General features: G+C 47.5%; 1 protein-coding gene across 1 annotated transcript in view; it reads right to left on the minus strand.

Annotated features, from left to right (window-relative positions):
- Window positions 1–15,482, minus strand: part of LOC120046947 (ecto-NOX disulfide-thiol exchanger 2-like) — a 225,249-nt gene that overhangs the window by 156,533 nt on the left and 53,234 nt on the right. Inside the window, exon 5 of the mRNA XM_038992497.1 lies at window positions 2,350–2,556. Within this exon, the coding sequence (XP_038848425.1) occupies window positions 2,350–2,556 (207 nt within the window). The remainder of the gene's footprint in view (window positions 1–2,349; window positions 2,557–15,482) is intronic.

Genomic DNA, 15,482 nt, shown 5'->3' on the forward strand with positions numbered 1-15,482 from the left:
CTAATAGCTGGAGTCTAATAGCTGGAGTCTAATAGCTGGAGTCTAATATAGGGAGTCTAATATAGGGAGTCTAATAGCTGGAGTCTAATAGCTGGAGTCTAATAGCTGGAGTCTAATAGCTGGAGTCTAATAGCTGGAGTCTAATAGCTGGAGTCTAATAGCTGGAGTCTAATAGCTGGAGTCTAATAGAGGTAGTCTAATAGCTGGAGTCTAATAGAGGTAGTCTAATAGCTGGAGTCTAATAGAGGTAGTCTAATAGCTGGAGTCTAATAGCTGGAGTCTAATAGCTGGAGTCTAATAGCTGGAGTCTAATAGCTGGAGTCTAATAGAGGGAGTCTAATAGCTGGAGTCTAATAGCTGGAGTCTAATAGCTGGAGTCTAATAGCTGGAGTCTAATAGCTGGAGTCTAATAGAGGTAGTCTAATAGCTGGAGTCTAATAGCTGGAGTCTAATAGCTGGAGTCTAATAGCTGGAGTCTAATAGCTGGAGTCTAATAGCGGGAGTCTAATAGCTGGAGTCTAATAGCTGGAGTCTAATAGCTGGAGTCTAATAGCTGGAGTCTAATAGCTGGAGTCTAATAGCTGGAGTCTAATAGAGGTAGTCTAATAGCTGGAGTCTAATAGCTGGAGTCTAATAGCTGGAGTCTAATAGCTGGAGTCTAATAGCTGGAGTCTAATAGCTGGAGTCTAATAGAGGTAGTCTAATAGCTGGAGTCTAATAGCTGGAGTCTAATAGCTGGAGTCTAATAGAGGTTGTCTAATAGCTGGAGTCTAATAGAGGTAGTCTAATAGCTGGAGTCTAATAGCTGGAGTCTAATAGCTGGAGTCTAATAGCTGGAGTCTAATAGCTGGAGTCTAATAGCTGGAGTCTAATAGCTGGAGTCTAATAGCTGGAGTCTAATAGAGGTAGTCTAATAGCTGGAGTCTAATAGAGGTAGTCTAACAGCTGGAGTCTAACAGCTGGAGTCTAATAGCTGGAGTCTAATAGCTGGAGTCTAATAGCTGGAGTCTAATAGCTGGAGTCTAATAGCTGGAGTCTAATAGCTGGAGTCTAATAGCTGGAGTCTAATAGCTGGAGTCTAATAGCTGGAGTCTAACAGCTGGAGTCTAACAGCTGGAGTCTAACAGCGGTAGTCTAATAGCGGTAGTCTAATAGCTGGAGTCTAATAGCTGGAGTCTAATAGCTGGAGTCTAACAGCTGGAGTCTAACAGCTGGAGTCTAACAGCTGGAGTCTAACAGCTGGAGTCTAACAGCTGGAGTCTAACAGCTGGAGTCTAACAGCTGGAGTCTAATAGAGGTAGTCTAATAGAGGTAGTCTAATAGAGGGAGTCTAATAGAGGGAGTCTAACAGCTGGAGTCTAACAGCTGGAGTCTAACAGAGGTAGTCTAACAGAGGTAGTCTAACAGAGGTAGTCTAACAGAGGTAGTCTAATAGAGGTAGTCTAATAGAGGTAGTCTAATAGCTGGAGTCTAATAGCTGGAGTCTAATAGCTGGAGTCTAATAGAGGTAGTCTAATAGCTGGAGTCTAATAGCTGGAGTCTAATAGCTGGAGTCTAATAGCTGGAGTCTAATAGCTGGAGTCTAATAGCTGGAGTCTAATAGCTGGAGTCTAATAGCTGGAGTCTAATAGCTGGAGTCTAATAGCTGGAGTCTAATAGCTGGAGTCTAATAGCTGGAGTCTAATAGCTGGAGTCTAATAGCTGGAGTCTAATAGCTGGAGTCTAATAGCTGGAGTCTAATAGCTGGAGTCTAATAGCTGGAGTCTAATAGCTGGAGTCTAATAGCTGGAGTCTAATAGCTGGAGTCTAATAGCTAGAGTCTAATAGCTAGAGTCTAATAGCTGGAGTCTAATAGCTGGAGTCTAATAGCTGGAGTCTAATAGCTGGAGTCTAATAGATGGAGTCTAATAGAGGTAGGGGGATCTGGGACATGTATTCCAACACTCATAGTTGTTTTGTCATTGACCTGCATAGTTAAGGTCTCTGAATGAAGAGGGAGGATATTTATCACACAACACCTCTTGCTGTCTCCTCATTGACCAACATAGTTAAGGTCTCTGAATGAAGAGGGAGGATATTTATCACACAACACCTCTTGCTGTCTCCTCATTGACCAACATAGTTAAGGTCTCTGAATGAAGAGGGAGGATATTTATTCCACAACACCTCTTGCTGTCTCCTCATTGACCAACATAGTTAAGGTCTCTGAATGAAGAGGGAGGACATTTATCACACAACACCTCTTGCTGTCTCCTCATTGACCAACATAGTTAAGGTCTCTGAATGAAGAGGGAAGACATTTATTCCACAATACAGCTTGAAGTTTAATAGAAAACGTAGGAAATGTACCAGACAGGAAGAGGGCTCTGTCCACAGTGAACTCTTCGACAAATCGGATATGGCAGAAGTTCTTCTTGCTCTTGCGGATGGCGATGATCTCACCCAACTGGCCGAACACCTCCACGATGAGTGCCTCAGTGGCGTTCTCTGGCAGACCACCCACAAACACAGTCTTACAGCCGGGAGGGCGATCCCTGATGGCCGGAAAGGGAAGGTCTAAGCAACATGGAGAGAGAAAAGAAGGAGATTTATTTAATTGGATGTAAGAACACATTCAGGTCTGTACAAGGAAAGGAGAGAGGTAACTACATAGAACCCGCAATACACTATTAATACTCTGCTCTAGCTAGCTCAAACAGTTTATTGAGGTTTGTTTGATAACAGCTATGAAGCTGTCATTAGCTAATTAGTCTATGGCCGGTTAGCTAGCTAGCCTAATAGACTGTATCTATGTCACGTTCCTGACCTATTGTTCCTTTTTCTTTTATTTATTTAGTTGGTCAGGGCGTGAGTTGGGGTGGGTTGTCTATGTGTGTTTTTCTATGTTGGGGTTTTGTGTTCGGCCTGGTATGATTCTCAATCAGAGGCAGCTGTAGATCGTTTGTCCCTGATTGAGAATCATACTAAGGCAGCCGGGGTTTCACGTGTGTTTTGTGGGTGGTTGTATCGCGTGTCTGTGTTAGCACCACACGGGACTGTTTGCGGTTTGTCACGTTTGTTGTTTTTGTATGTTAAGTGTTCAGTCTGTTTTCATTAAATAATCATGGACACTAACCACTCTGCATATTGGTCTGATCCTTCTCGCCTCTCCTCCTCGTCCGAGGAGGAAGATTACGACGATCGTTACAGAACCACCCACCAATCTAAGACCAAGCGGAGTGGAGAAGGGAGGCGACAGCAGTGGGAAAAAACCCAGGACTCCTGGACTTGGGAGGAGATCCTGGACGGCAAAGGACCCTGGGCTCAGCCAGGGGAATATCGCCGTCCCAAGGCGGAGCTGGAGGCAGCGAAGGCAGAGAGGCGCTGGTATGAGGAGGCAGCGCGGCGACGCGGTTGGGAGCCCGAGAGTCAGACCCAAAAATTTCTTGGGGGGGGGAACACGAGGAGTGTGGCAAAGCCGGGTAGGATACCTGAGCCAACTCCCCGTGCTTACCGTGGAGTGAGAGGGCGTCATACTGGTCAGACACCGTGTTATGCGGTAAAGCGCACGGTGTCCCCAGTACGCGTGCTTAGCCCAGTGCGGGCTATTCCACCTCGCCGCACTGGTAGGGCTAAGTTGGGCATCGAGCCGGATGTCATGAAGCCGGCCCAACGCATCTGGCCTCCAGTGCGTCTCCTCGGGCCGGCATACATGGCACCAGCCTTACGAATGGTGTCCCCGGTTCGCCAGCATAGCCCAGTGCGGGCTATTCCACCTCGCCGCACTGGCAGGGCTACGGGGACCATTCAACCTGGTAAGGTTGGGCAGGCTCGGTGCTCAAGAGCGCGTGTCCTCCTTCACGGTCCGGTATACCCGGTGCCACCTTCACGTACCAGTCCACCGGTGGCAGCCCCCCGCACCAGGCTGTCTCTCCGGGTTCTCTCTCCAGCTACTCCCATCTGTCCAGCGCTGTCAGAGCCTTCCTCCTCTCCAGCGCAGCCAGTGCCTACACCACGCACCAGGTCTACAGTGCGTCTCAGCCGGCCAGAGTCTGCCGTCTGCCCAGCGGCGCCTGAACTGCCCGTCTGCCCAGCGCTGTCTGAGCTGCCTGCCTGCCCAGCGCTGTTTGAACTGCCTGCCTGCCCAGCGCTGTCCGTCTGTACTGAGCTTTCAGAGCCGTCCAGCCAGGACCAGCCAGAGCCGTCCAGCCAGGACCAGCCAGAGCCGTCCAGCCAGGACCAGCCAGAGCCGTCCAGCCAGGACCTGCCAGAGCCGTCCAGCCAGGACCAGCCAGAGCCGTCCAGCCAGGACCTGCCAGAGCCGTCCAGCCAGGAGCTGCCAGAGCCGTCCAGCCAGGAGCTGCCAGAGCCGTCCAGCCAGGAGCTGCCAGAGCCAGCCAGCCAGGAGCTGCCAGAGCCAGCCAGCCAGGATCCGCCAGAGCCAGCCAGCCAGGATCCGCCAGAGCCAGCCAGCCAGGATCCGCCAGAGCCAGCCAGCCAGGATCCGCCAGAGCCAGCCAGCCAGGATCCGCCAGAGCCAGCCAGCCAGGATCCGCCAGAGCCAGCCAGCCAGGATCCGCCAGAGCCAGCCAGCCAGGATCCGCCCCTCATTCCGGGGTGGCCCCTCATTCCGGTGTGGCCCCTCATTCCGGTGTGGCCCCTCATTCCGGTGTGGCCCCTCAGTCCGGTGCTGCCCCTCAGTCCGGTGCTGCCCCTCAGTCCGGTGCTGCCCCTCAGTCCGGTGCTGCCCCTCAGTCCGGTGCTGCCCCTCAGTCCGGTGCTGCCCCTCAGTCCGGTGCTGCCCTTTGGTAGAGTGGGATTGACATGGAGGGTGGCCATTGGGAGGAGGCCAAGGAAGCGGGGTTTGACTATGGTGGGGTGGGGACCACGACCAGCGCCAGAGCCGCCACCATGGACAGACGCCCACCCAGACCCTCCCCTAGACTTTATGCTGGTGCGCCCGGAGTTCGCACCTTAAGGGGGGGGGTTATGTCACGTTCCTGACCTATTGTTCCTTTTTCTTTTATTTATTTAGTTGGTCAGGGCGTGAGTTGGGGTGGGTTGTCTATGTGTGTTTTTCTATGTTGGGGTTTTGTGTTCGGCTTGGTATGATTCTCAATCAGAGGCAGCTGTAGATCGTTTGTCCCTGATTGAGAATCATACTAAGGCAGCCGGGGTTTCACGTGTGTTTTGTGGGTGGTTGTATCGCGTGTCTGTGTTAGCACCACACGGGACTGTTTGCAGTTTGTCACGTTTGTTGTTTTTGTATGTTAAGTGTTCAGTCTGTTTTCATTAAATAATAATGGACACTAACCACTCTGCATATTGGTCTGATCCTTCTCGCCTCTCCTCCTCGTCCGAGGAGGAGGATTACGACGATCGTTACAATCTAACTGATGATACCTACACGTGCTGTTTCCCCTTTCAATCAAAAACAATGCTTGAAAAGGGCCATGTTGTTAGACACACTTATATTTAGATACCTACCCAGCTAGCACATTTAGTTCCTTGCAAGTTGTCGGTACGTTTTGGTATCCCATTTTGGGGCCGGGCGCACTGCGCCCGGCCCGCCACAGGAGTCGCTGGAGCGCGATGAGACAAGGATATCCCTACCGGCCAAACCCTCCCTAACCCGGACGACGCTATGCCAATTGTGCGTCGCCCCACGGACCTCCCGGTCGCGGCCGGCTGCGACAGAGCCTGGGCGCGAACCCAGAGACTCTGGTGGCGCAGTTAGCACTGCGATGCAGTGCCCTAGACCACTGCGCCACCCGGGAGGCCCTCTACACTGTATTTCTGATCAATTTGATGTTATTTTAATGGACAAAAAAATTGCTTGCTTTTCGTCACTTGGAAAGGACATTTCCAAGTGACGCCAAACTTTTAAACGGTAGTGTATACAGTTGAAGTCGGAAGTTTACATACACCTTAGCCAAATATATTTAAACTCAGTTTTCACAATTCCTGACATTAAATCCAAGTAATAATTCCCTATCTTAGTTCAGTTAGGATCACAACTTTCTTTTAAGCGTGCATAATAGTAGAGAGAATGATTTATTTCAGCTTTTATTTCTTTCATCACATTCCCAGTTGGTCAGAAGTTTACATACACTCAATTCGTATTTGGTAGCATTGCCTTTAAATTGTTCAACTTGGATCAAATGTTTCGGGTAGCCTTCCACAAGCTTCCCACAATAAGTTGGGTGAATTTTGGCCCGTTCCTCCTGACAGAGCTGGTGTAACTGAGTCAGGTTTGTAGGCCTCCTTGCTTGCACACGCTTTTTCAGTTCTGCCCACAAATTTTCTATGGGATGGAGGTCAGGGCTTTGTGATGACCACTCCAATACCTTGACTTGGTTGTCCTTAAGCCATTTTGCCACAACTTTGGAAGTATGCTTGGGGTCATTGTCCATTTGGAAGACCCATTTGCGACCAAGCTTTAACTTCCTGACTGATGTCTTGAGATGTTGCTTCAATATATCCACATAATTGTCCTACCTCATGATGCCATCTATTTTGTGATGTGCACCAGTCCCTCCTGCAGCACAGCACCCCCACAACATGATGCTGCCACCCCCGTGCTTCACGGTTGGGATAGTGTTCTTCGGCTTGCAAGCATCCCCCTTTTTCCTCCAAACATAACGATGGTCATTATGGCCAAACAGTTCTATTTTTGTTTCATCAGACCAGAGGACATTTCTCCAAAAGTATGATCTTTGTCCCCATGTGCAGTTGCAAACCTTAGTCTGTATTTTTTATTACGGTTTTGGAGCAGTGGCTTCTTCCTTGCTGAGCGGCCTTTCAGGTTATGTCGATATAGGACTTTACTGACTTTACTGACTTTACTGAAGACTCATCTCTTCAGTAGGTCATATGATTGAGTGTAGTCTGGCCCAGAAGTGTGAAGGTGAACGGAAAGGCTCTGGAGCAACGTACCACCCTTGCTGTCTCTGCCTGGCCGGTTCCCCTCTCTCCACTGAGATTCTCTGCCTATAACCCTATTACAGGGGCTGAGTCACTGGCTTACTGGTGCTCTTCCATGCCGTCCCTAGGAGGGGTGCGTCACTTGAGTGGGTTGAGTCGCTGATGTGATCTTCCTGTTTGATGACTCCTTGCTGTCCCCATGCCACCTGGCCGTGCTGCTGCTCCAGTTTCAACTGTTCTGCCTGCGGCTATGGAACCCTGACCTGTTCACCGGACGTGCTACCTGTCCCAGACCTGCTGTTTTCAACTCTCTAGAGACAGCAGGAGCGGTAGAGATACTCTCTATGATCGGCTATGAAAAGCCAACTGACATTTACTCCTGCGGTTCTGACTTGTTGCACCCTCGACAACTACTGTGATTATTATTATTTGACCATGCTGGTCATTTATGAACATTTGAAAATCTTGGCCATGTTCTGTTATAATCTCCACCCGGCACAGCCAGAAGAGGACTGGCCACCCCTCATAGCCTGGTTCCTCTCTAGGTTTCTTCCTAGGTTTTGGCCTTTCTAGAGAGTTTTTCCTAGCCACCGTGCTTCTACACCTGCATTGCTTGCTGTTTGGTGCTTTAGGCTGGGTTTCTGTACAGCACTTTGAGATATCAGCTGATGTAAGAAAGGCTATATAAATACATTTGATTTGATTTGACACATTTTACTGTGGATATAGATAATTATGTACCCGTTTCCTCCAGCGTCTTCATAAGGTCCTTTGCTGTTGATCTGGGTTTGATTTGCACTTTTCGCACCAAGGTATGTTCATCTCTGGGATACAGAACGCGTCTCCTTCCTGAGCGGTATGACGGCTGTGTGGTCACATGGTGTTTATACTCTACTGTTGTTTGTACAGATGAATGTGGTACCTTCAGGCGTTTGAAAATTGCTCCCAAGGATGAACCAGACTTGTGGAGGTCTACAATTTTTTTTTTGTCTTGGCTGATTTCTTTAGATTTTCCCATAATGTCAAGCAAAGAGGCACTGAGTTTGAAGGTAGGCCTTGAAATACATCCACAGGTACACCTCCAATTGACTCAAATTATGTCAATTAGCCTTTCAGAAGCTTCTAAAGCCATGACATAATTTTCTGGCATTTTCCAAGCTGTTTAAAAGGCACAGTCAACTTAATGTATGATAACTTCTGACCCACTGGAACCCACTGGTATATAAGTTGACTTGCATTTAACTTCAGGTAGGTTTGGAGTATGAGTTATGGATAGGCCACTTTCTCACAGATCTCCAAGCGCAATTCGCTGCATTGTGTATCACACCAGCTATCCTCTGGGTTAGAAAAATAGGTCCATTGCTCTACACAGTCCTCGTCCTTGCCCTGATAACTATGAGGCTCCCCTCTCATCCAGTACCCTGTGGTCAGGGGAGTGCCATTCACAAATGTCCAGATCCCTTCTTCATCTCTGTCAGTCAGACCAATCCAGAATCCCTTGTTGATTAATTAATGGATAAATACCTGTTCTTCTCTGCTGTTTATGATCACCAGGTCTGCTCCTCTTCTTAGACAGTCCTGTCGACTCTCCGTCCACAATTTAGTCCCTTTAGAGATGTGGTACAACTTGCAGCTGAAATACCTCTATCCCAGTTGAGACTGTTGCTTTAGCATGGAGAGTTTTGTCTGGAGATGGTCCCTCTCTTTAGTCATGGGGTTGTTACTGCTCTGTAACTGGTCTCTCTCTGCTGTGGAGTTGGTTTTACAGTTTTTCTCATAACTGCCAAAAACACAATTATAGTAGAGACACAGGCCTGTGATCCGAGCAAGTAGGAGAACACACAGCAGCCCCAGACAAACTGCAGCAGCTCTGGAGTGACTCCTCTTCGAAGGGACATCGTTTATCTTGTTTCTGAAGTCATGAGATGTGATGTGTCGTGATTGGCATAGATAAAGACATCTTCATTATCTACACACTGTCTCAGTGATTCTACCTGACAGACTGAACAGTGTGGTAGCTGTATGGTGTGTCTGGGACTGTTTCCTGTCCATTGATGGTTAGTGACTAACATGTTTCCTTTCCACACACATACATTTCTGCAAGTTGACATTTATTGTCATGAGTCTTGTCCTGGAGGCAGACCTGGCTATAATGTAAAATATAATGAAAACAAAAATGTGCTTTTTGGTCTTAATTTAAGGTTAGACATTAGGGTTAGCAGTGTGGTTAAGGTTAGGGTTAGGTTTAAAATCAGATTTTATGACTTTGTGGGTGTGCCAGCTAGTGACCACTCTGCAAAACTGCCTCCAGAACAAGATTCATGATGAAAAACACTAACCTGCTACATTTTCTGGTAGATAGTGAGGCATAAACACCAATGCACTGGTAACTCTCTTACTGTGATGAGTGTTCATAGCAGGAAGGAGTGATGGGGGAGGAGCACACACACTTCAGCATGGTTTGATCCCTCACACACACTTCAGCATGGTGTGATCCCTCACACACACTTCAGCAAACTGTGATCCATCACACACACTTCACACCTGACCAAAGGACATCAGCAACACTGCAGCAAAGTTAATCTCAATACAGGGTCAAAATAAAAAAAATTACACTGATCTTAACTTTTTTTTGCAAATTGGAGTGGATCCAGGGTGTCTGGGATTATGGTGTTGATGTGAGCCATGACCAGCCTTTCAAAGCACTACATGGCTACAGATATGAGTGCTACGGGGCGATAGTCATTTAGACAGGTTACCTTAGTGTTTTTGGGCACAGGGACTATGGTGGTCTGCTTGAAACATGTAGGTATTACAGACTGAGTCAGGGAGAGGTTGAAAATGTCAGTGAATACACTTGCCAGCTGGTCAACACATGCTCTGAATTCGCGTCCTGGTAATCCGTCTGGCCCTGCGGGCTTGTAAATGTTAACCTGTTGAAGGGTTTTACTCACATTGGCTACAGAGAGCGTGATCACACAGTCGTCTGGAAGCAACCGGTGCACTCATGCATAGTTCAGTGTTGCTTGCCTCGGAGCGAGCATAGAAGGCATTTAGCTCATCTGATAGGCTTGCGTCAGTGGGCAGCTCGCGGCTGGGTTTCCCTTTGTTAACCATGATAGTTTGCAAGCCCTGCCACATCTGACGAGTGTCAGAGTTGGTGTTGTAGGATTCTATCTTGGTAATGTATTGCTGTTTGATGGTTTGTCGTAGGGCGTAGTGGGATTACTTATAAACGTTCAGATTAGTGTCCCGCTCCTTGAAAGCAGCAGCTCTAGCTCAGTGCAGATGTTGCTCAGTGCAAATGTTGCTCAGTGCGAATGTTGCAGATGTACACCTGTTATTTACGAAGCATGTGACAAATACAATTGTATTTTGATTTAACAATTACTCACACAATTACACACACACACACACACACACACACACACACACACACACACACACACACGACCTGCCTAGGTTCTCCACTTCGTAGGGGATTTGAAGGGCATCTGTCCTCTTTCTCTTCAGTCCCATGTAATTATGGACAGACACTCTCATACAGCCACTTCCTTTAGAAGTCTATTTTGCTGACTGAGATGTGAGGAGTGCTTTGTGAAAGAGCAGAGGCAGAGAGAGACGCAGGTTGGCATTTATTGGGATGACTCATGTACTGAAGGCAGCTCTGCAGGTAGCCACAAGATGGCACAGCCACAAAGTCTTGAAAACCCGATTTTAAACCTAACCCTAACCTTAACCACACTGCTAACCTTATGCCTGACCTTAACTTTAAATGACGACCAAAAAGCAAATATATATAGCTAATTTTGACTTTGCAGCTGGCCCATCTAGTGGAAATCGCTCAGCTCTGCCTCCAGGACAAGATTCATCCCAAAAAAACAACCTGCGAGAGAGACAGAAAAGGAGACAGAGAACGGAGAGAGAATCGGACGAATGAAAAATAGAGATAGAAAAGAGAAGATAGAGGGGGGCTGGATGGAGATGCACATTGACACACTCCTAGCCAGAGAGAGAGAGGGGGGCTGGATGGAGATGCACATCGACATGCTCCTAGACAGAGAGAGAGAGTGGGGCTGGATGGAGATGCACATCGACATGCTCCTAGACAGAGAGAGAGAGGGGGCTGGATGGAGATGCACATTGACATGCTCCGTGCCAGAGAGATAGAGAAAGAAAGAGAGTGAGACTGCGGGGCTTGTGTGTGAGAAAATACTGTTCTGCAGGGCTGTTGTTATTCAGATCAAGGTCAGTGTGAGGGGCTGTATGGTGTCAGGGTAGCCTGGAGGTCCTGCTCCCTGTGATGGCCACCATATGCAGCCTGTTGACCTGCTGCCATGGGGATGACAGGGCCACTGACTCACCAGGCTCCTCTAACCCTCACCACACACACACACACACACACACACACACACACACACACACACACACACACACACACACACACACACACACACACACACACACACACACTTGTAGGATCTTTTTAGCTCCAGTTTGTTACAGCAGGAAAATAATCCTGCAGCAACAGGAAATGTGAATTATTATGTGGATTATAATGAAGTTTGAAATTTCAAAGTGGAAATTACAAATGTCTGAAGTGTTTTTAAAACCCCTAAGGGCCCGGGCTGGGTTTCTACTAAGCTAACATATGGAATTGTTTTATATACGAAGGATCATTTAGCTATTTGATTTGGAATTTTAGGACCCCCGTAGGTATCAAGAAAATACGCTAGGCTACCTTCCGCCCTAATAAATAGTATTTCTCTGTAATAGGGGTTTATTAAAGACACCTCTCCTTTAAAACACTCTGCCTTTCATGAGAAACCCAAGTGACAACGAGAGATGAATAGAGAGACAGGGAGCGGACTGAGAGATGAGAGAGAGAGGAAGGATTATTGGAGCAGAGACAAAAGAATGGGAGACAGAGGAAGCAGAGCAGGAGAACGTAGAGGTGTCAAGAAAGGATACATTCAGAGGACAGTGGAGGGAATAAGAGCAGAAGAAGATATGACCTGGCCCAAGTCTGAGAAAGGAAAGATGAAGTGGTTTAAGAGGAGAGATGAAGGGGTAAAGGAGGAGAGATGAAGGGGTAAAGGAGGAGAGATGAAGGGGTAAAGGAGGAGAGATGAAGGGGTAAAGGAGGAGAGATGAAGGGGTAAAGGAGGAGAGATGAAGGGGTAAAGGAGGAGAGATGAAGGGGTAAAGGAGGAGATATGAAGGGGTAAAGGAGGAGAGATGAAGGGGTAAAGGAGGAGATATGAAGAGGTAAAGGAGGAGATATTAAGGGGTAAAGGAGGAGATATAAAGGGGTAAAGGAGGAGAGATGAGAGGTGATGACTGAGAGCTTTCAGAAGTGCCTCTGACAGTTTATGACAGGATGCCAGGCTGATGGTATTGTGTAATGTATGTATACTACAGCCCTAAATAACCAGCCCCAACCCCATCATCAGCCCTAACTAACCAGCCCCAACCCCATCCTCAGCCCAAACTAATCAGCACTAACCCCATCCTCAGCCCTAACTAATCAGCACTAACCCCATCCTCAGCCCTATCTAACCAGCCCCAACCCCATCCTCAGCCCTAACTAACCAGCCCCAACCCCATCCTCAGCCCTATCTAACCAACCCCATCCTCAGCCCTAACTAACCAGCCCCAACCCCATCCTCAGCCCTAACTAATCAGCACTAACCCCATCCTCAGCCCAAACTAATCAGCCCCAACCCCATCCTCAGCCCTAACTAACCAGCCCCAACCCCATCCTCAGCCCTAACTAACCAGCCCCAACCCCATCCTCAGCCCTAACTAACCAGCCCCAACCCCATCCTCAGCCCTAACTAACCAGCCCCAACCCCATCCTCAGCCCAAACTAATCAGCACTAACCCCATCCTCAGGCCTAACTAACCAGCCCCAACCCCATCCTCAGCCCTAACTAATCAGCACTAACCCCATCCTCAGCCCAAACTAATCAGCACTAACCCCATCCTCAGCCCTAACTAACCAGCCCCAGAAACAGCCCTAACTAACCAACCCCATCCTCAGCCCTATCTAACCAACCCCATCCTCAGCCCTAACTAACCAGCCACAACCCCATCCTCAGCCCTATCTAACCAGCCACAACCCCATCCTCAGCCCTATCTAACCAGCCACAACCCCATCCTCAGCCCTATCTAACCAGCCCTAACCCCTTCCTCAGCCCTATCTAACCAGCCCCAACCCCATCCTCAGCCCTAACTAACCAGCCCCAACCCCATCTTCAGCCCTAACTAACCAGCCCCAACCCCATCATCAGCCCTAACTAACCAGCCCCAACCCCATCCTCAGCCCTAACTAACCAGCCCCAACCCCATCCTCAGCCCTAACTAACCAGCCCCAACCCCATCCTCAGCCCTAACTAACCAGCCCCAACCCCATCCTCAGCCCTAACTAATCAGCACTAACCCCATCCTCAGCCCTAACTAACCAGCCCCAACCCCATCCTCAGCCCTAACTAATCAGCACTAACCCCATCCTCAGCCCAAACTAATCAGCACTAACCCCATCCTCAGCCCTAACTAACCAGCCCCAACCCCAGAATCAGCCCTAACTAACCAACCCCATCCTCAGCCCTATCTAACCAACCCCATCCTCAGCCCTAACTAACCAGCCACAACCCCATCCTCAGCCCTATCTAACCAGCCACAACCCCATCCTCAGCCCTATCTAACCAGCCCTAACCCCTTCCTCAGCCCTATCTAACCAGCCCCAACCCCATCCTCAGCCCTAACTAACCAGCCCCAACCCCATCCTCAGCCCTAACTAACCAGCCCCAACCCCATTCCCCGCCCTAACTAACCAGCCCCAACCCCATCATCAGCCCTAACTAACCAGCCCCAACCCCATCCTCAGGCCCGCTCTGAAGATGGCGCCAATAGACATGGTCACCTGGTTCCTGGCTCTTAAGCGACTTTGTAGTATGTATTTTGTGTGTGTGTGTTATTTCTCGCATTATTAGCTCAGAATGTTTTTTGCATTATTACATACAGACAGAAATATCTTTTGGATATTAGAGCAGAGGTAGTAACTCACCAGCATTTTGACCAGAAATATGACTTTCCTGAATTCTATCCTTTGTTCGTACCCCCCAAGGCTATTCCACTTATCCCAGAGGCTGCTTCAAGACGCCGCAGGAGAGGAGGTATTCGGAGTAGACTTCTAGTCCTACTCAGGAGGCGTGCAAACCATCCACCGCTTCTGAGTATATTACTCGCTAATGTTCAGTCTCTGGACAATAAAGTAGACGAACTCAAGGCGATTTTTCCACAAGCATTTCTTGTGGAAGCAAAATGCTTGCTAAATATTTGTATGCAACCAATAAAATGTGATTTGATTTGATTTTAATGTAAAGTGGAACCCGGGTTCTAAGTTAAAAGACAAACAGGGTTCTAGAGGTAAAGACAAACAGGATTCTAAAGATATAGTGGAACATGGTTCTAAAGTTAAAGACAAACAGGATTCTGAAGGTAAAGTGGCACAGGGTTCTAAAGTTAAAGACAAACAGGATTCTGAAGATAAAGTGGAACAGGGTTCTAAAGTTAAAGACAAACAGGATTCTAAAGATAGTAGAACAAAATTGTAGAGGTAAAGACAAACAGGATTCTAAAGGTATAGTGGAACAGATTAAACAGGATTATAAATGTAAAGTGGAACAGGATTCTAGAGGTAAAGTTGAACAAGGCTGTAAAGGTAATGGGGAATATGGTGCTAAAGGTCAAGTGGAACAGGGTTCTAAAGGTAAAATGGAACAAGACTATAAAGTTAATATTGAATATTTTTTTGAAGGTAAAGTGGAACAGGGTTCTAAAGGTAAAATGGAACAAGACGACAAAGTTAATATTTAATATTTTTTTGAAGTTAAAGTGGAACAGGGTTCTAAAGGTAAAATGGAACAAGACTATAAAGTTAATATTGAATATTTTTTTGAAGGTAAAGTGGAACAGGGTTCTAAAGGTAAAATGGAACAAGACGACAAAGTTAATATTGAATATTTTTTTGAAGGTAAAGTGGAACAGAGTCATATGTAGATGATGTACAGGAGAGCAGTTTTAAAGGTAATGTGGACAGTGACTTTTCCTCATTTGATTTTCTCTCTACTTTGAGAGGTGTCATCCTGTGACAGCGCACACACTGAACACACACAGTGAAGACACACACTGAAGACACACAGTGAGCACACACAGTGAAGACAGATACTGAACACACACAGCGAAGGAAGACACATACCATGAAAACACACACAACATGAAAGCCTTGTGTGCTTAAGGGGTAGCGACTCCAGACTGTGTTCTGTTTATTGAAGGAGCCTGGATTCCCAAAGCCCCACAAGACAAAGAGCTTTGGTTTTAGTTTAGGCTGAAATTGATTCTTCCCAAATCTGACAAGTAAGTTTTCTTTGAAAAAGTCCCAAGACAGAAACTTTTCCCCGAGAGGAGATATTAAAGGAGCGATCCCAGTAAGTGTTTTTTCTCTGAGCGAGACAGTCTAAGGACAGTCTGAAGGTCAACGGAGACCTCAAAACACAAATATGAAGTGCATATCT

This window comes from Salvelinus namaycush, chromosome 5 (assembly GCF_016432855.1).
Source record: "Salvelinus namaycush isolate Seneca chromosome 5, SaNama_1.0, whole genome shotgun sequence".
In the NCBI taxonomy this organism is placed as follows: domain Eukaryota; kingdom Metazoa; phylum Chordata; class Actinopteri; order Salmoniformes; family Salmonidae; genus Salvelinus; species Salvelinus namaycush.